This window comes from Sinocyclocheilus rhinocerous, unplaced genomic scaffold (genome assembly GCF_001515625.1).
Source record: "Sinocyclocheilus rhinocerous isolate Xijiao unplaced genomic scaffold, SAMN03320098_v1.1 scaffold2326, whole genome shotgun sequence".
In the NCBI taxonomy this organism is placed as follows: domain Eukaryota; kingdom Metazoa; phylum Chordata; class Actinopteri; order Cypriniformes; family Cyprinidae; genus Sinocyclocheilus; species Sinocyclocheilus rhinocerous.
The window spans coordinates 135,107-161,128 of NW_015623069.1; the positions used below are offsets into that span (position 1 = coordinate 135,107).

Consider the following 26,022-nt stretch of genomic DNA (forward strand, 5'->3'; position numbering starts at 1 on the left):
CGTTCGCGTCTTCTTCTTCTTCTTCTTTGTTTGTGTTCTACTGAAGAAACAAAGTCACCTACATCTTGGATGCCCTGGCGGTAAGCAGATAAACATCACATTTTCATTTTTGGGTGAACTATCCCTTTAAGGCATCTTCTGAATTCAATGCATGTTCAGTTCAATCGACAGTTTTTTTGTGTACTGTGTACTGTGTTTCACACTGCCAACTTTCAGCACTGTGTAAAACAGGGGTGCCCAAACTCGGTCCTGGAGGGCCGGTGTCCTGCAGAGTTTAGCTCCAACCCCAATTAAACACACAAATATTCAAATACATTTTCAGTGAGTATTTTTACTCAATCACAAGGTCTGACTGCAAACAAACTGTTCATTGTTAGCCGACTCAATTTAAACAAACCGTTCTGACATCAGCCACGCCTTCACGGGCAAGAGACAAACACAAGTCTGTTTCGGTTCAGATCAGATCCATTTGCTTTTGAGCTCATGTGTTTTCATCATGTTCCTCCTCATGACCAGCTCATGTGATGACCAACAAATAAGTCAAAATAACCAGCCCTGCTTGCTTCTAGCTGGTCCAAGCTGGTCTAGATGGTTGACACTTTGTACTGTCTGCTAGTGGAGCTGGTCTCCTGCTTGTAGACCGTTGGTAGGGCGTCTTGAAGCAGCAACAACCACATCTAAAGCATGTTAGGCTGGTGTGAACTCTTTTTTTACCGTCTCAGGCCTGCCCGCCCTGACCAAGAGTTCTGATTATTTTTGTAATAATCTAAGCAAGAATGCTGCCAAGCCAGATGAGGTTGAGAGTAATATGCCCTAAGAGCAGAAAAGAAACAAGTTGACGTGCCAAAGCAAAGATAAATCCCCATGATGCATTTCACACTCTTGCACTGAACACCAGAGCGTATGACCCAGTCGGTTCTGGGTATTAACACCTTTCTCAAGTCAGCTCATTTCTGTCTCACACACACACACACACATTTCTACCGTCTCAGGCCTGCCCGCCCTGACCAAGAGTTCTGATTATTTTTGTAATAATCTAAGCAAGAATGCTGCCAAGCCAGATGAGGTTGAGAGTAATATGCCCTAAGAGCAGAAAAGAAACAAGTTGACGTGCCAAAGCAAAGATAAATCCCCATGATGCATTTCACACTCTTGCACTGAACAGTTTATGGGTAATATTGGAAACCCGTAGTAGTTCCTACTGTAGGGGATTTCTTGAGCATTTGCTGTTATGTTGTGTTATGGTTGGTTGTTTATGTATTACTATGTCAATGCTAAGGTTCTGATTGTTGATTGTTACTATGTGCTTTCAAGTCATGTCAGAAAAATTAATTTACGATGAACATCACCACAAAGTCATAATTACAGGTGGAAAACCTTCTTTAAAGGTGACATATCATGAAAATCTGACTTTTCCAGGTTTTAAGTGCTATAATCAGGTCCCCGGTGCATCTACCAACCAAGGAAACATGATAAAGGTTAACCCAGTAACTTTGTTTTGGTAAGCCTTTTTCTGCAAGTGTCTGAGAAAACGAGCGCGTCTGATTGAGTTCTAATTTGAGGGCATGTCAGTGAGAACATGTTGGATGTAGGGGTGCGTGATAGGCTGATTATCGTCTTGATAATGTGCAAAATGACAAAAGCAGTTCAAAAGCATTCACTGCATGATGGACCCTAAAAGAAAAGAATGCATCTATAATTCAAGTTATGAAAGGAAAAAAATATCCCTGTATGTTTTTTATTTGTATTTTTTATATTTATAAGATTTGATATAATTAAAGGGCTAGTTCACCCAAAAATGAAAATCCTGTCATTAATTACTCACCCTCATGTCGCTCCAAACCTGTAAAACCTTCGTTCGCCTTCGGAACACAAATTAAGATATTTTTGATGAAATCTGAGAGCTTTCTGACCCTTCATAGACAGCAAGGGTACTACCACCATCAAGGCACAGAAACGTGTAAGGACGTCGTTAAAACAGTCCATGTGACATCAGGGGTTCAACCGTAATTTTATGAAGCTACGAGAATACTTTTGTGTGCAAAGAAAACAAAAATAACGACTTTATTCAACAATTCTTCTCCTTTGCATCATCCTAGCACCATTATGGAGAGTATCATGCACATGCACTCCATAATGGCGCTAGGGTGACGCAAAGGAGAAGAATTGTGAACTTATAGGTTTGTAGTGACATGAGGGTGAGTTTGTGGGTGAACTAACCCTTTAAGTAATAGCACACAAGCAACAGTGTCATTTTTAAATGTGATGTTAATTTTATACAATAGTTCAACAAGCTGAATGTTACATTTTAGACACGTTTTTTTTTTTCTGATTAGCCAGTGAAATAGTTCCAGACAAAGCCAGAACAGAGCATTTGTTCACCTCAGAGCAGCACTGCTGTGTTTCGTTCCTAAATCAATCTGTTTTTGAACAAATCATTTATTCAGTGATCCATTCATAGAATGGGTTGAATGAGTGATTCAATGAATCACTCATTCAGACAGGGACCTACTGGTGGTTTTAGTGTCATATTTAATAATCCAGGCCTAACCAACCGAGATACCAGCACAAAAACACACTTAGCAAAACACTGTTTGACTATCATTTTCAAATAAATCCCAGTAAATAGAGATATCTTTTTTTTTTTTTGTCAATATCACACACTCCTAGTTGGATGCAATGGATGCAGCATCTGTATTAATGGTAATTTTGTTAAAGCTAAGTTGCATGTACAAAATATGATAGTATTGTACAATTATAATAAAATATATAATGCTTTAACTTACAGCACCTTCATAAATTGAATAAAAATACTAGGCCTACAGAATGAGTAATGCACCAAAGTTTAATGCATATCCTCAGTTTTTTTATAAAGTCCCTGAGCATTATGAGTATGAGCAACAGCAGTATGTTTGCCTTAGCAAACCGCCCTAAATACATAAACGCATATGTTTTTACATATGTCAGATGTTTTTGTCAGTATCGTCTCTCAAAATTCAGATTTCAATGATTTCCCCTGCTATCACAGTGTGAACGCTAAGATCTTTCCAGTGTCCTGTTGTGAACGCTAAGATCTTTCCAGCATGGAGTCGGCCTGTTTTAGCTCAGGGATTGCAGGCGTGACAAATCCGTCTGGATGAATCTCTCTTTTCCTGCTGTCAGTCAGCGTTGCGGCTCTCTTCTGCAGCGGATCACGCCTCGCTCTGCCTGTCCGCACGAGCTGCTAATTGGAGTGGTAGCGGGAAGGCAGCCGTGACCGAGCTGTTCGCACATGCACACACACACCAGTGTAAACACACATACGCTCTTTACATTGGCGTTACATTCATGTTCTTGGCAGAAACTTTTCTGCCAGTGCTACTTAAAGAAAGTGCACAAGCAAGCAAGTGGCATTTACCCCAGCAGCCGGCTAATAATACATCCACCACCTTTCCTGAGCAGAAACGTGTAGATTCACATGTATGTCACTGCATTAGACTTAAATATATTAATTATATATATATATAAAAATACCTTGCTACATGTACTGCGTTAGGCTAACCGAGACTTGTCATTTGCACTTACATATCATTGCTCTTTTGTTAGTTTTGATTGCTTCTATTGTCCTCATTTGTAAGTCGCTTTGGATAAAAGCGTCTGCTAAATGACTAAATGTAAATGTAAATACTGCTGGGTATTTAAAACTATTGGACTGTTTTGTGTTTATACATTGTGTTTTTGTACACACACACGTGTATCTGTGAATATATGTGTGTGTGTGAGCATGTATATACAGTACATAGTATATACTAATCATGAATATTTATATTCGGCAAAACGTTTGGAATAATTATGATATTTTTAATGCTTTTGAAAGAAATATCTAATACTTGCCAAGGCTCCATTTATTTGATCAAAATACAGTAAAACAGTAACATTGTGAAATATTATAATTACATTTTTCATTTAAATATATTATAGAATGTAATTTATTAATGTGATGGCAAAGCTGAATTTTCAGCATCCATCATTCTAATATGTTGATTTGCTATTAATGATGGTTCTTATTATTATCAATATTGAAAGCAGTTTTTGTTCATGTTTTTGTGGTAACCATGATATTCAAAAGTTTGAGGAAAAAAGGTATCATGGTTTCTATAGAAATATTAAGCAGCAAAAACTTTTGATAATAATAGGAATCGGTAAATCAGTATATTAAAAGGATGGATGCTGAACATTCAGCTTTACCATAACAGGAATAAATTACATTTTAAAATATATTCAAATTAAAAAGATATGTTATATAAATAAAACGGTAATAATAATAATAATAATAATAATAATAGATTAAATAAATGCAGCTTTGGCGAGCATAAGAGATTTCTTTAAAAAAAAACACATAAAAAATATAGCTTGTTTGCATGTATTTCAGATTGCCTTCAGGCATGTCTTGCATTGCATTTTTCAGATGGAGAGAGATATTCCTGATACAGAAATATGTAGTAGAGATTCCTGGGTCATTCATGTTTTTTTACTATGTCTTCCTTGTGTAAGTCAAGAGTTTTAACCACAATGTTAACTGCGAGGAGTGCAGTTGTTTGGACATTAAAATACTTTGCACAGTGAACTTGCAAATGAGAAAGTCAGCTTTAAGCCATTGGTAGGCCAAATGTAAATTTCATTTAGTAAAATAACATGGCTACTTTTGAATGAACATCAATGGAAATGCTTTTTGTCCACATAAGATTCAGTTAATTTAGCTACCAGCAGGGGCAAACCAGACCATAGACCAGCTAAACTTCACACATTTCACTGCTGTAGTCAAACTGAAATGCTGTTCACATCCCATTTTACATTTGTGATATGGAATATATTCAAGCATGCAGGTTTGTGACTTCAGCGATGTAGCAAAGTCCATTACAAATGTAGTTATTACATTAATTTATTATTTATTTTAGTAACATTTTAGATTAGGGAAAACATATTCACTATTAAGGGTTTTTCCTTAATGAACTCCTAATTAAAGTAGTTGTTGTAGTAGTTATGTTAAGGTGTGGGGTCAGATTTAGGGATCTAAAATACGGTCATACAGAATAAGGCATTAATATGTGCTTTATAAGTACTAATAAACAGCCAATATGCTGGTAATATTCAATTCAATTCAAGTTTATTTGTATAGCGCTTTTCACAATACAAATCATTGCAAAGCAACTTTACAGCAAATTAAGTTTCTACAATATTTAGTGGTAGCTTATCAGTGGTGACTGTCAGTTAATGTACATATGGCAGAAATGTATGGAAAAATCAATTAAAGACGTAATCAAACAAACGGTGAACACTATTAACAGTAATTATTATATGATGCAATCAAACTTATAGCAAAATATGGTAGTTTTATATGTTGTTTCAGGGTTGGCATCATCTGAGGTCCTGAAACCTGACTGGAGGTCTGTGATCCGATCTTTATGAGTTTGGAAAGTGCGTTACTTCGGCAGCAAACTAGTACTAGAGCTCGCAGATGTCCTTTTAAAATTGAGCTTTCTGCACAATAAAACTATTGTAGATTGATATCACCGGGCCACAAATTTTATTCGCTTGAGCAGACAACTTTTTCTAAAATTTTAGACATAAAAGGAAGATTTGAGATGGGTCTGTAATTTGCCAGTTCACTAGGATCTAGTTGTGGTTTCTTAATAAGAGGCTTAATAACCGCCAGCTTGAATGGTTTTGGGACGTGACCTAAAGACAACGACGAGTTAATAATATTGAGAAGCGGTTCTTCTGCTACAGGTAACAACTCTTTCAGTAATTTAGTGGGTACAGGATCTAACAGGCATGTTGTTGGTTTAGATGCAGTGATAAGTTTATTTAGCTCTTCCTGTCCTATAGTTGTAAAGCACTGCAGTTTATCTTTTGGTGCGATGCAGTTTATCTTTTGGTAATATGCATGCTAATAAACAACTATAGTTAATAGTGAATAGTGTTCCCTAATCTAAAGTGTTACCTTTATTTTGTAAAAGATCTGTAAAGAATTTATTGAAGTGTATACATTTATTTCTTGAAATATTTATTATAATTAATTATTGATCTTAAATCATTGTGTCTGGATAGCATTCTGTTTGACTTGTGTTTTCAGTGTTCATTAATTGTGTGTGTCGATGTGTGTGTGTGTGTGTGTGTGTGTCTGTCTGTCTGTGTGTTTACTCAGATCAATACTCCAGCGCTAATGGTCAATGTTAGCCTGTGGGTGGGTCATTCACTGATGAGTGATCCTACTGATGATACTAAACTACTCACTAAACCCTACCAAACCTCTCTACCTTCCCTGTAACCTCTAAACATGCACATAGGTGCTTGTTAATTATGAAACATCCATTAAAATCAGCTTTGTATTTCAGTTGTAAATTGACTTTTTAAATAGTGTTCAGAACTATTGTTCAGAATTGATTACAGTGGTGTGTTCAGAATTGACGATCATCAATTTTTTTTCATGCATAATGTATAGCATATTGTGTACTAGCTACTGTTTTTCAAATACTATAATATATGAAACAGCCTGCAACTATAAATGATTCCAACTTTTTTATGCTACATGGTCATATTTCTCATACTTTATTCAGTGGCTTCGATTTAAAATCTTCTGAATAAACAGCTTTTCATTAAAGCTAAAGTGTGTCAATTCTGAACAGAACTGCAAAAATAACAGTTTTCATGAAGGTTTCCCTGAACACTCTCCCCATCTTCCATAGGCTAGAAAAACAAATAGTCCCGCCCTAATCTCATGCTATTGGCTGAGTGTGTTGCCATGTTAGGCTTGTCAGGCTTAAACGAGCATGCAATGTTTTGGTAGCATCTAGATTTTATACAATCTATCTATTTTTAAATTAATTTAATTGTTATTTAATGTTCTTTATTTAATGTTGTCCTATTCTTCTATACATGGTAACTACTGTTCAGTAATGTTCTAGCATGAAAAGTTTTGGTAGCACCTCAGAAACACAATATGTATACTTTTCAGGGACATCAGGCTACGAATGGCTTACTTAGTTGTCTCTTCATAGACTGCAATTCGAGAAAGTATTTTAACATTTCAAACTAAAGTTACACACTTCACTTTTCGGTTCTCTGTATACTGCTGGTTTTGGCACACTACACACTACAGACTCGGTGTAGTATGGCTGTATGCTGTTTGGAACAGAGCCATGTTTTCATGCCCATGAACACTGATCTGTGGGATGAAATGGATCGGTGGAGGCCGTCAGATCAGAGCTGATGTGTTTTGACATCTGGAGAGGCAGGATGTTTCTGGGCCAGATACTGTCTGGGTGGTAGATGTTGGACAGTAATTCATAATGCATAAAAAACAGATGTCTCTTCTATTATAGATTACCAAAAACGAGCTGATTTACTGGCTGAGTGTTCGCCCTAAGCCAGCAGACATGGCCACATCAGTTCCTCTGTGACTTAATTAGAGGCCAATAAAAATGCTGCTATGGAGAAAAATAGCGTCCTTCCTTCTGAATCTGATCTAATTTCATTGTATGAATTGAATAAATTTTATGTTTAAAGAAAAATTTTATAATCCACGTAGAAGACCTAAAGTTACTTGCTGCACCACCTTTGTAGAAGAGTCTTGAATCGTTAATATGAAAATGTAATCACTCTCAGAGCGCCCTTTCCTTTTGATTTCATTAAACGTTTTTGCCCTTCATCGTTCCTCCCCTGAGTTCCTTGTTTAAATGCTTATTGAAAGTGTAAATCCTTATGAGTTTTGATTTTTCACTCCAGTCCAGCAAGCCCACAAACCTCCCTCAGGGGGTGAACGTGTTTCAGCTGATGTTATTAGTCTCGTTTAGTTGATAGTCATGACTCCGCTTTGCTCGTTTCAGGTAAAATGTTCAAGTCATTAGACTTGCCGCTGATCGTGGAGTTCATGCTAATGTTCTACAAAGACAAGCCCATTGACTGGCTGTTGGACCACATCATGTGGGTGAAGGTGTGCAATCCAGAAAAAGATGCGGTAAGAATGATACAATTTTGCTTTTCCATTATTATTATTATTATTATCATCATCATTATTAATTTTCCCAGTCTCACTTGTTTCAGTATATGAATCATTATTTTTGTGTCTGTCCTAAACATATGTGTAAAGATTTTTAAAAATTAATAGCCGATGCAAGTCATAGCTATGTGTTGGCTGGTTTTGGCACACTACACACTACAGACTCGGTGTAGTATGGCTGTATGCTGTTTGGAACAGAGCCATGTTTTCATGCCCATGAACACTGATCTGTGGGATGAAATGGATCGGTGGAGGCCGTCAGATCAGAGCTGATGTGTTTTGACATCTGGAGAGGCAGGATGTTTCTGGGCCAGATACTGTCTGGGTGGTAGATGTTGGACAGTAATTCATAATGCATAAAAAACAGATGTCTCTTCTATTATAGATTACCAAAAACGAGCTGATTTACTGGCTGAGTGTTCGCCCTAAGCCAGCAGACATGGCCACATCAGTTCCTCTGTGACTTAATTAGAGGCCAATAAAAATGCTGCTATGGAGAAAAATAGCGTCCTTCCTTCTGAATCTGATCTAATTTCATTGTATGAATTGAATAAATTTTATGTTTAAAGAAAAATTTTATAATCCACGTAGAAGACCTAAAGTTACTTGCTGCACCACCTTTGTAGAAGAGCCTTGAATCGTTAATATGAAAATGTAATCACTCTCAGAGCGCCCTTTCCTTTTGATTTCATTAAACGTTTTTTGCCCTTCATCGTTCCTCCCCTGAGTTCCTTGTTTAAATGCTTATTGAAAGTGTAAATCCTTATGAGTTTTGATTTTTCACTCCAGTCCAGCAAGCCCACAAACCTCCCTCAGGGGGTGAACGTGTTTCAGCTGATGTTATTAGTCTCGTTTAGTTGATAGTCATGACTCCGCTTTGCTCGTTTCAGGTAAAATGTTCAAGTCATTAGACTTGCCGCTGATCGTGGAGTTCATGCTAATGTTCTACAAAGACAAGCCCATTGACTGGCTGTTGGACCACATCATGTGGGTGAAGGTGTGCAATCCAGAAAAAGATGCGGTAAGAATGATACAATTTTGCTTTTCTATTATTATTATTATTATCATAATCATTATTAATTTTCCCAGTCTCACTTGTTTCAGTATATGAATCATTATTTTTGTGTCTGTCCTAAACATATGTGTAAAGATTTTTAAAAATTAATAGCCGATGCAAGTCATAGCTATGTGTTGTTATATTAGCAAATATGCATATTTGTATTGCAACCACCATAGCTATATATATACTGCATATATATGAAGAGTTTATTTGCAATTTTTTGTATTTTTTAAAAATCATGTTTTTTATTATGTTATCATGTTTTATAGTGTTAGTTAGCTGTATTTTTTTTAGTTATTTTTACTTAATCAAAACAACCCAACTGACTGAGATTAATTGGAATGCACAATTCAAAAGCATGATTTTTGAAAACTGTTGTAATTGCATCATCGTCCTTTCAGGAGTGAACTCTAAGAACAAGTAATGTCTCTTCTTTTTGTCATTTTATCAGGTTTGTTAGAAATGTTTGACCATTTTACTGTGATGTTTCAGTAGTAAACATATAGGAATATCAGCAATAAATGATCTAGTATCATGACCTTGAGGGACGAGGCAAGCGTGTTTGACTGGACACTAAAACTCTCAACACAGTTACCATTTTTGAATACTTTCCAACATTTATACATGGTGCAAGTTAGCAACATCTTTTTTTATTTTTCCTTAAGTTAACAAATAATTTTTTCTGATATAATGTATAAATCTTTCAAAAAGGAAGAACCCAGTTCACAAAAAAAAATCACATTAAATCCAAAGAGCACTAACCAAACAGAATGCAACAACTAGTTATTATATAGATAATTCACCAAAAAAAAATCTATCATCATTTATTCACCATCATGTCATTCCAAACCCATAGGACTTTTCTTCATCAATGAAACACAAATAAAGATATTTTTAATTAAATGAAGTCTTCTGAAGAGAGACGGTTGCTTTATAATAATTGATCATCACAAATAACTAGAGAACATCAAGTATGGTAAACAAAAGTTTAAGTGTGCTTGCTTGATGCTCAAGATTTGATGTTTTATGAACTTTTTGAAGCTTGAAATTTTTGCTATAGTTGCAATGCTCAGATTTGATTGAAACATCTTCATTTGTGTATTGAAGATGAATGAAACTCCTGTGGGTTTGGAATGAAATAAGGGTGAGTAAATGATGACAGAATGTTCATTTTTGTGTGAACTAACCCTTTAATGCAGTGAGATCACTCGTCTGAGGTGCTAGATGGTCATGCAGAATAAGGCATTAATATGTGCTTTATAAGTACTAATAAACAGCCAATATGCTGGTAATATGCATGCTAATAAACAACTATAGTTAATAGTGAATAGTGTTCCCTAATCTAAAGTGTTACCTTTATTTTGTAAAAGATCTGACAGAAACAGGTTTGTGCCTTGACTCGTTCGGAGATGAAACCGTCTCTCTCCGCTCTGGTGCCTGAAAAGTGGTTTAATAAAAATGATCAGACATGAATGCATCTCCGGTTTCTAACATTTCTAAGTATGTGGCCAGAACGATCATTGGATAATTATAGTTTCTGATCTGAGACTTCTGTTTGTAGTAGTGCATGTACAGTAGTTGTTATATAATGTATATAAATGTTCTTTGTGTCCCACAGAAACATTGTGACAGGCAGAAAGCAAACCTACGCATCCGCTTTAAACCCTCTCTCTTCCAGCATGTTGGAACACACTCCTCCCTCGCTGGAAAGATACAGAAACTCAAGGTGATCTTTTTTTTTTTCTACCAAATATATTTATTTAATGTATAAGATTTTCTTTTTTTATATGTGTGTGTAATAATTTGATACATTTGTAACCCTCCGGAAGAGTGGTCTGCCTCAGGACTGTGTTCATTTCTCTTCAGACTGTCCAAATTGCAAATCACAGTACCCTGAAGGCAGCTGATAAGAGCTCATATCCTAATAAATCAGCATGTGTCCCTGCTCTGTCTTTATTCCCTCCAAATGAAGAGCGCTAGGAATTGCCATGGCGATGAGCGCTCGTATGACCCGCCCGTTCTGTGTCGTATTGACTTTTGTTCTCGGCTGGTGAATACATCTCCATTTCCATTTCCTGAGGGCCCCGCTCGCCCTACGTTTATCATAATACCTGCCTTAATCACTGCTTCTTATTCTTCTCTAGTCATTCATTTTCTAGGCTTCTTTTATTTATGTTTTTTATATAAACCTTTGGCATGTTTTGGCACTGTAGTTTGTGGTTTGAAGTTTGTTTGGCATTGCACACTCGCCACAAAAAATGGAGGCCTGGGTTCCTATGGACTGGATAGAAACATTATGTTTCTGATATAATTTTGGCAATTCTTTAAGTAGATTGTAAAAAGCTAAATATTTTTATGTACGTTTAAATATTTTAATAATACTTTAGTGAAGCTACGTCCACATTTATCCATATAAATATGAAATGTATTTTTTTTTTCTTCTTAATAAACAGCCAATATGCTGGTAATATGCATGCTAATAAACAACTATAGTTAATAGTGAATAGTGTTCCCTAATCTAAAGTGTTACCTTTATTTTGTAAAAGATCTGACAGAAACAGGTTTGTGCCTTGACTCGTTCGGAGATGAAACCGTCTCTCTCTGCTCTGGTGCCTGAAAAGTGGTTTAATAAAAATGATCAGACATGAATGCATCTCCGGTTTCTAACATTTCTAAGTATGTGGCCAGAACGATCATTGGATAATTATAGTTTCTGATCTGAGACTTCTGTTTGTAGTAGTGCATGTACAGTAGTTGTTATATAATGTATATAAATGTTCTTTGTGTCCCACAGAAACATTGTGACAGGCAGAAAGCAAACCTACGCATCCGCTTTAAACCCTCTCTCTTCCAGCATGTTGGAACACACTCCTCCCTCGCTGGAAAGATACAGAAACTCAAGGTGATCTTTTTTTTTTTCTACCAAATATATTTATTTAATGTATAAGATTTTCTTTTTTTATATGTGTGTGTAATAATTTGATACATTTGTAACCCTCCGGAAGAGTGGTCTGCCTCAGGACTGTGTTCATTTCTCTTCAGACTGTCCAAATTGCAAATCACAGTACCCTGAAGGCAGCTGATAAGAGCTCATATCCTAATAAATCAGCATGTGTCCCTGCTCTGTCTTTATTCCCTCCAAATGAAGAGCGCTAGGAATTGCCATGGCGATGAGCGCTCGTATGACCCGCCCGTTCTGTGTCGTATTGATTTTTGTTCTCGGCTGGTGAATACATCTGACGGTCCATTTCCTGAGGGCCCCGCTCGCCCTACGTTTATCATAATACCTGCCTTAATCACTGCTTCTTATTCTTCTCTAGTCATTCATTTTCTAGGCTTCTTTTATTTATGTTTTTTATATAAACCTTTGGCATGTTTTGGCACTGTAGTTTGTGGTTTGAAGTTTGTTTGGCATTGCACACTCGCCACAAAAAATGGAGGCCTGGGTTCCTATGGACTGGATAGAAACATTATGTTTCTGATATAATTTTGGCAATTCTTTAAGTAGATTGTAAAAAGCTAAATATTTTTATGTACGTTTAAATATTTTAATAATACTTTAGTGAAGCTACGTCCACATTTATCCATATAAATATGAAATGTATTTTTTTTTTCTTCTCTATGTATTGCACTTTCATCCACACTGAGATGATTCAGGTTTTGCTTTTCCATGTGGATAAATAAATAAGGTAACATATAAAATTTCATTTGTTAACATTGGGTAATGTATTATTTAACATGAACAAACTGAGCAATATATATTACGGCATGTATTAACCTTTGTTAATATTAGTTAATAAAATAGTTTGTTGTTTGTTCATGTTAGTTCACGGTGCATTAACTAATGTTAACAGATTTTAAAAATGCATTAGTAAATGTAGAAATTACCATTACACTCTTACAAGTAAAGATGCTTAAAAGGTTCTTCACAGCGATGCCATAGAAGAACCATTCAGAACCATCTCTTTCTCAATTTTTTATAATCTGAAGAACCTTCTTTCGTCACAAAGAACCTTTTGTGAAACGGAAAGGTTCTTCAGATGTTAAAGGTTCTTTATGGAACCATTTAGACAAAAAGGTTCTTCTATGGCATCGTGAAGCACCTTTATTTTGTAAGTAAGTGTAACTAAGATTAATAAATGCTGTAGAAATATTGTTCACTTTTAGTTCACTTTTCATTAACTAATGTAGTTCTTCAATCTTCATATTACATTTCTGCAAAGATGACAAATACATTTATTAGCAATTGATGTCCTGTGGCAAAAAAAAAAGAGAGTAAATGCTGTTTAGACCATACATGAAGTTATGGTTTTGTTGTGGAACATGGAAGCACCTGTGATATATTTAGTGGGTTAATTAGCTAATGAAATGATCATGCTAGAGGAATGGCGAGAGAACTTTATTAAAGTGCCCCATTATGGATTTTTTAAAATTACCTTTCATGCAGTGTGTAACACTGTACAGCTCTAAGTGAATGAAAACATCCTGCCAAGTTTTAAATCTGAAAGTGCACCGTGTATAAAGTTATTGTCTCTCAAAAGAAAGAGTCAAAGTCATTGAAACTAGTTGTTTTTAAAACGAATCCCAAGCGTTTCATGTTGACGTCAACATGAAACATTAGCATATTGCCCGCCCACTTTGTTGGTCTTTTCGCGTTGGTATGAATGAAAATGCTAATTCATTCTTTGCCACTAGGTGCCGCTTTTGGAGCGGTAAAAATAGCGGTTTCCCCGGTAACGCTGTACACAAAGCAGCACTGTGCTCACAAACCTGCTTTATTAGGCATTACAGGCGATATGAACTGAAACTGAGACCAATTGGACCAATCACCGCAGACTAGCGTCAGGCAAAGGAGGGGTTTGGAAAAATTAATCGTTGAGCGAATCGTTTGGGAGTCATTGAGAAAGTAAGGTAAAAAATAAATGCATATTATAAGACAATGAAAGTGTTTTTTTGACCTTGCATGCATGTCAACCTGTTGTTGGGGACTCCCAAAACCAAAATATGAACCTTTCATTACCCATAATAGGGGCACTTTAAGTCTGGTCTTTTATTATCATCTGAGTGAGCTTTATAATGTTTCACATTTGTGTAATAAGGTGATTTGACCCTATTCAAATGTTTCAGTGTGGACGAGCAACTGTTGGAAACTGCTAGTTTGGACTAGATTTACTCTGATTAATGTGGACGTAGCCTGAAAATCTGGAAAAAATTAAAGGCATTTGAAAGGTAGTAAAATAAAATGATGAAGGCATGAAAAATGTATCAAGACACTTTTAATGTAACTTTATATAACAACAAAAAAAGTTTGAAATCTTTAGTTTGAAAGGATATAAAGTGCCTGTATTTAAAGAAATACCCAAACACCATTTATATAGTCCTTCTGTTTGTTTGGTTTTTTTTGGTCAGGATAAGGACTTCGGAAAGCAGACGTTGCATAAAGGTCACGCTAACCCGCTAGCTGAGGTCACCACCAGTCTGAAGACGTACCAGCATTTCACGCTGGAGAAGGCCTATCTGGGAGAGGATTTCTTCTGGGCGTTCACACCTGTGGCGGGAGACTTCATACGCATCCGCTTCTTCACACCTGTCCGAGTAGAGAGGTACCTACAGACAGAGATTCTCACATAATGCCTCAGGTTTCTCTCTGTTACACCCTCATATTGAGAAAGGTAAAAAATAAATGCATATTATAAGACAATGAAAGTGTTTTTTTGACCTTGCATGCATGTCAACCTGTTGTTGGGGACTCCCAAAACCAAAATATGAACCTTTCATTACCCATAATAGGGGCACTTTAAGTCTGGTCTTTTATTATCATCTGAGTGAGCTTTATAATGTTTCACATTTGTGTAATAAGGTGATTTGACCCTATTCAAATGTTTCAGTGTGGACGAGCAACTGTTGGAAACTGCTAGTTTGGACTAGATTTACTCTGATTAATGTGGACGTAGCCTGAAAATCTGGAAAAAATTAAAGGCATTTGAAAGGTAGTAAAATAAAATGATGAAGGCATGAAAAATGTATCAAGACACTTTTAATGTAACTTTATATAACAACAAAAAAAGTTTGAAATCTTTAGTTTGAAAGGATATAAAGTGCCTGTATTTAAAGAAATACCCAAACACCATTTATATAGTCCTTCTGTTTGTTTGGTTTTTTTTGGTCAGGATAAGGACTTCGGAAAGCAGACGTTGCATAAAGGTCACGCTAACCCGCTAGCTGAGGTCACCACCAGTCTGAAGACGTACCAGCATTTCACGCTGGAGAAGGCCTATCTGGGAGAGGATTTCTTCTGGGCGTTCACACCTGTGGCGGGAGACTTCATACGCATCCGCTTCTTCACACCTGTCCGAGTAGAGAGGTACCTACAGACAGAGATTCTCACATAATGCCTCAGGTTTCTCTCTGTTACACCCTCATGAATGCCAAACAGCAGACTGAATGATTATGCTGTTCTCTAAGATGCCATCTTTTAGCCAAAAAGGCAGCATTGCATACATCAAGATATGGCAGAGAAGACAGTCCCAGAATGCCTTGCAATGAGTTCACTTTAAAAAATTCATCCAAGTTAGTTCATTCAATCTTCATCTTTCAAAAAGCATCAAGAACAGTCCAATTTAATCTCCCTACTGGAAAATCCATTTTAGGCTGATAACTGTGTTTTGGAAGATGGTAGATGGTTTCCAGCTGGTCTAAATATCATTAGCTGGTGGAATGTAGCAGACGGGGATTTTGTGAGTTGATAGAAAACTAATAAAGAGTTATATTGAGGCTCAAATTAAAATAAATAAATGGCACAGCACAATAATTCCGATAATACCTTATTGCAATTATCAAATCAAATGCTTTGATTTAATTAAATAACTGTAAAGTTACTGACAAGTTACAAGTCACCAAATCCAATACGACTTGAGTAAAAGTCAGAGTGTCTGATTTTAACAGTATTTAAGTATTTTACTCGCACTGAATATTGACTCATAGAAGCACTAGTCCACATCACTTCAACGCCAATATTCATATTGAGAAAAAATTAAATTGTCAAATCCTATTTGCACTGGACGTGCTGTTTCGGCGCAGTCATGTCCTTTATAGAACACCTGGCATCCAGCAGCTAGCTGCTAATGCACTCACATTCATGTAAAGAGACAAATTTGGGTGTGTAAGGGAAAAATGAACAAGATCTAGTGCCTCCAATAAACTGCTGTAGAAAAAGTTAGGTGCCATCCGAAATATAGTGGAGTAAAGAGTACATATGACATACTTAAAATGTAGTCCTGTAAGAGAGGAATTTGTTAATATCTTTGATACTCAGCCACTATCACAACTACAATTCTTACTGAAAACGCATTAATTATTTGTTTGCCTGCATGTCATGTGACCATGTGTTGTTAAATTATTGGAATATTAACTTAAAACCTCCGAGGGAAATATTTTGCACCTAAGGGGTTCGAATGATGAAAAAGTTCGGGTATTAATTATTTGAGGCTATTAAGAGGTTTCATAGCCTTACCTTGGAAGCTTGCTACCGATGAATGAAGTAGAAAGCATGCTGTCTGTTTTGTAATAGAGTTCGTCTCGCAGTCTTTCCCATCACGCTGACTCATACCAGCTGGATAATGCATCAGTCATCATGAGGCATAGTCATCCGTCCATTTTTAACCCTAATGGAAAGTCCATGCATATTTCAGGCTTAATTGAGAGCTAATAGTGCTCAGTGTGAATGAGAGCGTTTGACGATCACTCACTGGCTTCCTTCCTGCTACAGGAGTCACAGTTAAACAAGCGCAGGTGTCCATTTGCACGTGTAATTATAGAGAGAAATCCGCCAGTGTCTGTGATTGCTCATGTTTCAGTGATCCATAGAGGAGGATGAAAATTGTTTTTGGACACTTAAATATGTATGAAAGTCATTGCATTAGATGGCATTTTATCAGGTGTCGTCTGTGCTCAAATGCTACTGGAGTTTTCTCAGAATTAATTTTTTTAACTCTATTTGTAGAGACCTAATCAGCCAGTGTTTCATTGATTTTACTGCAGAATAAGGTTTCACAACCACAAAGTTTCATAAATTTATACGCAACATCTGTTGGTTTATTATTTCAACCTAACAAACTTATTTTTATTTATTTAAAAGTATGTTTGTCATTCTTTAAATTGCCACTTCAATTGATATTTTATATAATGCAAACACATTCAGACATTTTTTTTAGTGTGACACTATGGTTCAGAAGTGTGGGCTGAGTATGACTTTTTAAAAGAAATTATTGATTTTATTTAGCAAGAATGCATTGAATTGATCAAAAGTGACAATAAAGGCATTTATAATGTTACAAGCTTTCTGTTTCAAATAATTGTTGTTCTTCTGAACTTTCTATTCATCTAAGAATATTTTAAAAAGTGATGGTTTCCACATTGATAATAATGTAAAATAAAAATGTTTCTTGAGCAGCAGATCATCAGCATATTAGAATGTTTTCTGAAGCATCGTGTGACCCTGAAGCCTGGAGTAAAATTCAGCTTTGCATCACAGGAATAAATGACATTTTAAAATATATTATAATAGAAAAGAGGCATTTTAAATTCCAATGCATTTTTCAGTATTACTGATTTTGCTATATTTTTGATTAAACAAATTGAATGCAAGAGACTTCTTTCAAAAACTTTTCAAAAACCAAACTTTTGAACGGTGTAAATGTCTAAATACTTTTTGGGGCCACTGTGTGCTGCTGGGTCTATAAATAACTACATGATAAGATGATATACGAGGAAACATGCAGTACAGTTCTTTAGCATTGTACTCCTTAAGGAATTATAAGATTGATAGTTTGGATGATATGTTTGTGTGTGTGTGTGTGTAGGTATTTCTTCCGCAGTGGAAACATCGAGCACCCTGGAGACAAGCTCTTCAACACTACAGTGGAGGTTCTTCCTTTCGACGTGAGTCTCTGTCATTGTGTGCAGATGAACACTAGCAGTGTGTTTGTTGAAGGATCGCTGCTGTTTGATTGTGTGTTTCCCTCTGGGCAGGAGGAGACCGCTTCACTGTAGCCTCTATAAACACCCCACAGATCTCAGCAAGCTCAAGACTTCAGTCAGGGTTGAAAATATAATGCCATCACAAACACTTTTTGGCATGGTTCCAGATGTCAAGAGCAGAATTAATTGTAGTTGGATTAGAACCTATTTAAATGTGCAACATCACTATTATTATTGCCCATAGTTGGAGTTAAGGGTTTGTTCAAATGCCACATGACAGACATGACTGATATCTCAAATCATGCCTGCAGGTGGAGGACATCCTTGCAACCACCGAGAGCACCTTAGCTCGATTTTTAAAGGTCCGATTTCCTCTTGCAAAGTTCTTCTTAGCTCTATGCTCAAGAGTAAACAGAACTTAGAAAAAGCAGAGCAATTACTAAACATTTCTATTTCAAATAAATGCAGTCTAATAAGTGACCAACTTGAACATAAGCAAAATCTGCATGGGTAACTTTTTCATGTGAACCTCCAAATCGAGTGGATTCCTGTTAAAATGACTGGATTTTGCCCATTAAATTTTGCTAAGCAGCCTTTAGAAGGCTTTTTCCTATGTAGGCACTAATTGAGCAGTTTTACCCAGAGATGAGTCAGGATGGTTGATGGTCATCTAGGTATCCAAAAAATTATTAGTCTGTTAGTGAGGTTGACTAGTGAGTCAAAAAACAAATTCGCCTTAATTTTTTCTTGCTTCAAAGGAAATGCCGTTTCTCAGAGAACCACTTTCGCCGCCTACAGCAGTGCATTTCCAGACAATTACTGTCAGACTTGAAATCACCTGCTGTGTTCAATGTTCCTGTTATTATGCATGATTCGTAGGTTTGTTTGTAAGGACTAGATTAGTGTAACAGCAGATAGTAGTTATTACACAGCTCTCTGGAATACCTGATTCTGATTGGTCAGTCATGGCCTTCTGTATTCTGATACTTTTAAACAATAAGGCTAAACTGTATGTGTGTCAATTTTGACCCTGAATTCACAAAAATGATATAAACGTAAGTAGGCCTGTCACAATTGACTGATCGCAGTTATTTGATCTAATTGCAATTATTTGAATTAACCGCAATCAATAAGAAGGGAAATATAAGCGTGTAAAGAAAATGCCAACAGTAACATGACCATGACAATGCATGACAATGCCTCTGTGTATGAGGCAAGGTTCAAAAAGAAATGATTGATTGAGTCAGTGTGGAAGAACTTGACCGGTCTGCAGAAACCCAGCTGAACACCTCTGCTGTGACTTTAAATGCAGACCTTGAGCCAAAACCTCTTCACCAAACACCAGTGACTTGTACATATGGGTACAGTCGTTTTCAAACAGGAATTGTGTGTGCTCAAAAAGAAAAAACAATGAATTCTCAGATGCGCAGAACAAAAAGGAGGGAGTTTTAGTCCAACAGGTAGCTGAAATTGTCTGCACACTGGAAAAAAATCCAATCAGACCAAAAAAGGTCTATTTCAATCATGACAACTCTTGGAAGATTTTAGCATGGTGATGGATATGACAATGTTAATGTATTTGGTCTTGGCGGAATAGATCTGCTACGCTGCTGCTGAATTGCTGCTGCTGTTGGTAATTGCTGTAGTTGTAGATTATTGCTGCTGATGCAAGCAAGTACAGGAACTTGCTACTGCCAATGCATATGGTGATACAGTGGCATGAGAATTTAAGACATACTGCTGCTGCACAAATAGCATATAAAATAACCCGTAGCATATTTATACAGGTGGAGCTGGGGAAGGTGGAGGGATTCAGAGAAACTCTGAAAGAGCGGTGCAGGAAATCTCAAGTGAATGCTAGCCAGCCATATAAATCCAAGGCAGTAAGCTCATTGGCTGCATAAGCAGCATGAACCAATCAGCTTGTGCCAAGTCGTTTAACTCTCGGAATATCATCAGTTATGTTAACAGCCCGTCAGCCTGCGCCATCTAGAGTTTCATGACTGAACTATACCGGTATATATTTTTTGAAAAAGTGACAAAAAAGGGAAGGCTGAAACGTCTGGTCTTTGGACTGTTTTTAAGACACTGCACACTTGTCAATTTTTCACTTTTGCATATGGAAAATAAAAAATATATTTTTGATAGACCTTTTTTGGTCTGATTGGATTTTTTTCCAGTGTGCTGACAATTTCAGCTACAGTCATTTTAGACTCTTTCAAAACTGTTGCAACAGAGATGGAAATACAATTTTTAAATACATGAATTATGCGTCCATGTTTGTTGCCACAGTTTTGGAAGTGCCTTTTTCTGTTCTAAAGAAGGGGGTGTCCCAATACTTTTGTCCATATATAGTGTATTTATAATAACATATAATAAATATAACAAATAATATAATATAATAACTAAAACTAAAATTGATATAAAAATTTATAAAACTATATAGACATATAAAAACAACAAAGACTAATAAAAATGTCAGACACGCAACAAAATTACTAAAACTTTAACAAAAAAATTTAATGAAAGCAATAAATAGAAAAATGTATTTCAAAATATTAACAAAAACTGTAATATTATCTCAATGATATTAAAATAACACTGCTGTGGAGACAGAAAGAATATAAACAATACTGCTGTAAAGTACACAAAGACAATCAAAATCTTCCTTCATACGAAATAAATAAGGCTTGTAGGTTTTATTTTATTTTATTTTATTTTATTTTATTTTATTTTGGTGTGAATGTAAAGTGGGCCAAGAATAAAAAGAAAAATATTTCAACTTTTAAAATATTAAAGGGGTCATATGATGCTTTTTTAAAGATCATTATTTTGTGTATTTGGTGTAACAGAATATGTTGACATGCTTTAAAGTTCAAAAAACACATTATTTTTCAAATACTGTACATTATTGTAGGTCCTCTATGCCCCGCCTCTCTCAAACGCTTCGTTTTCTACAAAGCCCCCTCCTTTAGGTATGTGGGGGCATGTTAGAACGAGCCGTTTTAGTGGGGCGTGGCAGAGTCTTAACTTTTATAAAGAATATCTCTTTGGTTTTGAGACTTTATTCTTTGCAACTTCAGGGATCTTATCTATGCACAATCAGCTTGTAACACTCCAAAGAGAAAGGAAAACTTGAAATCGCATCATATGACCCCTTTAAAGAAAATCTTATGGGCCTAATTATATGTTTCCAAGTAAAATATTTTTTTTCTAAAATAGGCTTACAATGTAAATTGTTAATCATAAATCACATTTTTTTTGTTTGAAAATTAATTGTCAGCACAAAATTCATGATCATGACAGGCCTAAACATAACTGACAGGAGACCAAAGTCTTGTCAAAAACTATTTTGTCAGGAGAAGGGAGTCATAAGAACTGACTGGCTTCATTCTCATTCTCTCTCGGTGCAGTTCACTGTATCGCTCCATCACAAACTCGACGGCATCAGACTGAGAGTTCAGGGGAAGCAGGAGGAAAGCACAGCAGTGGAGATAAAGATATACTTGTGTTTTATGAGCTAATGGAACTGTACTGACACACGGTAATAAAATGTGACCTGCTGTGTGTGCGATCGGCGTGGAGGAAATATTTTCTCCCGAGGGAGAGCAGACGAGGGGCAGCACTGTGATTTAAGATTACAGCCAGAAACGGACGTTCACCGCAAGATTAATAGCACGATTTTCTAAGAGCGAGAGCCTGTCGCCCTGTAATATCTCTCGTCTTCTCACTGCTTTTTGCTTCTCCTCCCTGCTGCCGGGTTGTTATATCTCGCTTTTTTCCTCATTTCTTTCTTTGCAAAGCTCCCTTTAAGGGCATTTATGGAATTCTGCCATATATAGGAAATTAGCAGGGAATGCCCTGGAGGAAAGAGTATTTGTGGTCTGTTTTATGCTGTTAATGCAGTTTGGGGGAATTAGAGCGATGCTCTGCTGGGGTTTTGAACATATTTGTCTTCTCTTGGGTCATATCACTGAGTTTGGGTCCAAGAAGAAGCCTCGTAAGACCTGTTTCAGAAGTTATAGTTGCCAGGGATGCAGACACAATATGTACACCCCATATCTAGCTCTGTTTGCTTACACGGGAACAACTCTTACTGTGTTGTGAACGGCGCTTCAGAGCTTCCTCCCTGTAAATGTCAGCTTGTGGCTACAGTCTCCCTGCGTCAGTTCTCGTTAATGCTTCTTTCACGCTTTATTTTTGCTGTCATTTTTATTTTATCTTGACAGAAAGGCTGAAACACATATTGGTTCAGTATATCTCTTCAGAAGATTCTCTGCCAAACTGAAATTTTTAATAACGGAATATGGCCTCTGATCTCGCGAAGATATTGCGTGCAACAGAATAAAAGGCACATGTTTTCACACAGAACCGCTCAATGATGCCCAGACTAGATTTGTGAATTTGATGAAGAACAGAGTTGTGTTTGTCGTGGTTGCAGTTTTAAAGTGCTGTGAGTGGTTGACAGAGCATTGCTAGGATGTTCTGGGTGGCTGCTAGATGTTCACCCTTAAGACTCTCTGATAATCTGGTTTCTGGATATGGCTGGTGTCCCTCCTTCAATATTAGACTATGGGAATGTTTCTAATAAAAAAAAAAACACAATTCAATTCCATAAATAACCATAGACATTAAGCTGGGTTTATGCTGCATAGCTTAATGCACAGATCCAAATGACCATATAAGACTCGATCTGTGTTTACATTATTCTATGCCCAAACTAGAATGATTCCAATTCTGGTCACTTTCAACAACACAGTTGACCCTCGGGTTTTGAATAGCTGTATATAAAAAGACGTTACGTAACTCACGTAAGGTGATTCTTTGACTTAAAAGATTAGTTCACTTCCAGGATAAAAATTGCCTGCTAATTTACTCACCCCCATGTCATCCAGGATGTTCATGTCTTTGTTTCTTCAGTCGAAAAAGATATTAAGGTAGGCTAGCGATAGCAAGCTGGCTTTGAAAGCAAGATCCCCACCCTCCCTGCATAGTCACTTTGCAAAGCCTCCTTCAAAACAAATGACCGCGCTCAGGCAGAACCAGAGACTAACCTGCGACACGATGAGACACGCCGTTGGTGCAGCGCTGTCAGATTATCTTATGTGAGAAAACATTACAGTACAAAACACATAATATTTCAATAATAGCGCCTTTCACTCTCGCTGGAACGCGCTGATCATGTATCATATCTGCGCAAACAGGGTGCGCAGAGGTATGCAAATACATATTTGACAGGCAGGCAGGACAGCCTATCGTAATGTTCAGACCGAACATTTTGATTGGACGAACATTTTATGGTCCTTCGCCTTCCACAGACGGTATAAATACATATAAATAGATTTAGACCATTTAGCCTAGTGATGGCTATTGGGCTGTGAAGAGACTTTCAGCCAGCATGACAAAAGATGTCTACCCTGCCTTTAAGGTTTTTGAGGAAAACTTTCCAGGATTTTTCTCCATATAGTGGACTTCAATGGCAGCCAATGGGTTGAAGGTCCAAATTGCAGTTTTAATGCAGCTTGAAAGGGCTCTACACGAGCCAAGGAATAAGGGTCTTATCTAGCTAAGCGATCAGTCATTTTCTTAAAAAAAAACATTTATATACTTTTTAACCACAAATGCTCATCTTGCACTAGTTCAAGCTACATAGTCACGTTGGAAAAGTCATACGTAATGTAGGCTGAAGTACCAACCCAGTGTTTGCAAAGAAAGTCAAACGCCCTTTACAATAAAGGTAAAACAACAATGTCAAACAATTTTGAAGTTGGAGGAGAAAATTAGATAAAGTTTTTTGAACTGAGGTACACAGACGAAGAACTAACCACGCGTGACCTTGCCAACGTGACTACGTAATGCATGAGGTCAAGCTAGTGCAAGGCGAGCATTTGTGGTTACAAAGTAAATACATTTTAAAAACATTTTTAGAAAATGGCAGATCGTTTGGCTAGATAAGACCCTTATTCCTCGACTGGGATCATGTAGAGCCCTTTGAAGCTGCATTGAAACTGCAATTTGGACCTTTTGGACCAATTTTTCCTCAAAAAAAATCTTTGCGACTGAAGAAAGAAAGCCATGAACATCTTGGATGACATGGGGGTGAGTAAATTATCAGGAAATTTTCATTCTGGAAGTGAACTAATTCTTTAAATGCACACCAGATGTGATTATCCAAGCTTGGGTGAGTTAAAGATGTCATTGATGATTGCAGTGCAAAAAATGTGACCAAACAACCCTCTACGGACACCTTGGCAAATGAATCGCCATTGGCTAGTACATTTTTTAGTTTTCAAATATTTATTATACAGTGGGTACGGAAAGTATTCAGACCCCCTTAAATTTTTCACTCTTTGTTATATTGCAGCCATTTGCTAAAATCATTTAAGTTAATTTTTTTTCCTCATTAATGTACACACAGCACCCCATATTGACAGAAAAACACAGAATTGTTGACATTTTTGCAGATTTATTAAAAAAAGAAAAACTGAAATATCACATGATCCTAAGTATTCAGACCCTTTGCTCAATATTTAGTAGAAGCACCCTTTTGATCTAATACAGCCATGAGTCTTTTTGGAAAAGATGCAACAAGTTTTTCACACCTGGAATTGGGGATCCTCTGCCATTCCTCCTTGCACATCCTCTCCAGTTCTGTCAGGTTGGATGGCAAACGTTGGTGGACAGCCATTTTTAGGTCTCTCCAGAGATGCTCAATTGGGTTTAAGTCAGGGCTCTGGCTGGGCCATTCAAGAACAGTCACAGAGTTGTTGTGAAGCCACTCCTTCGTTATTTTAGCTGTGTGCTTAGGGTCATTGTCTTGTTGGAAGGTAAACCTTCAGCCCAGTCTGAGGTCCTGAGCACTCTGGAGAAGGTTTTCATCCAGGATATCCCTGTACTTGGCCGCATTCATCTTTCCCTCGATTGCAACCAGTCGTCCTGTCCCTGCAGCTGAAAAACACCCCCACAGCATGATGATGCCACCACCATGCTTCACTGTTGGGACTGTATTGGACAGGTGCCTGGTTTTCTCCACACATACCGCTTAGAATTAAGGCCAAAAAGTTCTATCTTGGTCTCATCAGACCAGAGAATCTTATTTCTCACCATCTTGGAGTCCTTCAGATGTTTTTTAGCAAACTCCATGCGGGCTTTCATGTGTCTTCCACTGAGGAGAGGCTTCCGTCGGGCCACTCTGCCATAAAGCCCCGACTGGTGGAGGGCTGCAGTGATGGTTGACTTTCTACAACTTTCTCCCATCTCCCGACTGCATCTCTGGAGCTCAGCCACAGTGATCTTTGGGTTCTTCTTTACCTCTCTCACCAAGGCTCTTCTCCCCCGATAGCTCAGTTTGGCCAGACGGCCAGCTCTAGGAAGGGTTCAGCAAGAAGCTTGGTGAGAAGGACACAACTGTTGGTGCAAATATTCGGAAATGGAAGAAATACAAAACCACCATCAATCGGTCTCGGTCTGGAGCTCCGTGCAAGATCTCGCCTCATGCGGTAAGGATGATCTTGAGAAAGGTGCGGGATCAGCCCCGAACTACACGGGAGGAGCTCGTTAATGATCTTAAGGCAGTTGGGACCACAGTCACCAAGCAAAAAATTGGTAACACACTACGCCGCAATGGACTGAAATCCTGCAGCACCCGCAGGGTCCCCCTGCTTAAGAAGGCACATGTACAGGCCAGTTTAAAGTTTGCCAAAGAACATCTAAATGATTCAGAGAAGGCTTGGGAGAAAGTGCTGTGGTCAGATGAGACCAAAATTGAGCTCTTTGGCATTAACTCGACTCGCCGTGTTTGGAGGAAGAGAAATGCTGACTATGACCCCAAGAACACCATCCCTACAGTCAAGCACGGAGGTGGAAACATTATGCTTTGGGGCTGATTTTCTGCTAAGGACTTCACCGCATTGAGGGGCAAATGGACAGGGCCATGTACTGT

General features: G+C 37.3%; 1 protein-coding gene across 1 annotated transcript in view; it reads left to right on the forward strand.

Moving 5' to 3' along the window:
• LOC107745197 (alpha-1,3-mannosyl-glycoprotein 4-beta-N-acetylglucosaminyltransferase B) overlaps positions 1-26,022 on the forward strand; it is a 143,960-nt gene that overhangs the window by 112,144 nt on the left and 5,794 nt on the right. The window contains exons 9-12 of the mRNA XM_016559393.1: positions 7,869-7,999; positions 10,720-10,827; positions 14,511-14,704; positions 17,963-18,041. Coding sequence (XP_016414879.1) covers positions 7,869-7,999; positions 10,720-10,827; positions 14,511-14,704; positions 17,963-18,041 — 512 coding nt within the window. The remainder of the gene's footprint in view (positions 1-7,868; positions 8,000-10,719; positions 10,828-14,510; positions 14,705-17,962; positions 18,042-26,022) is intronic.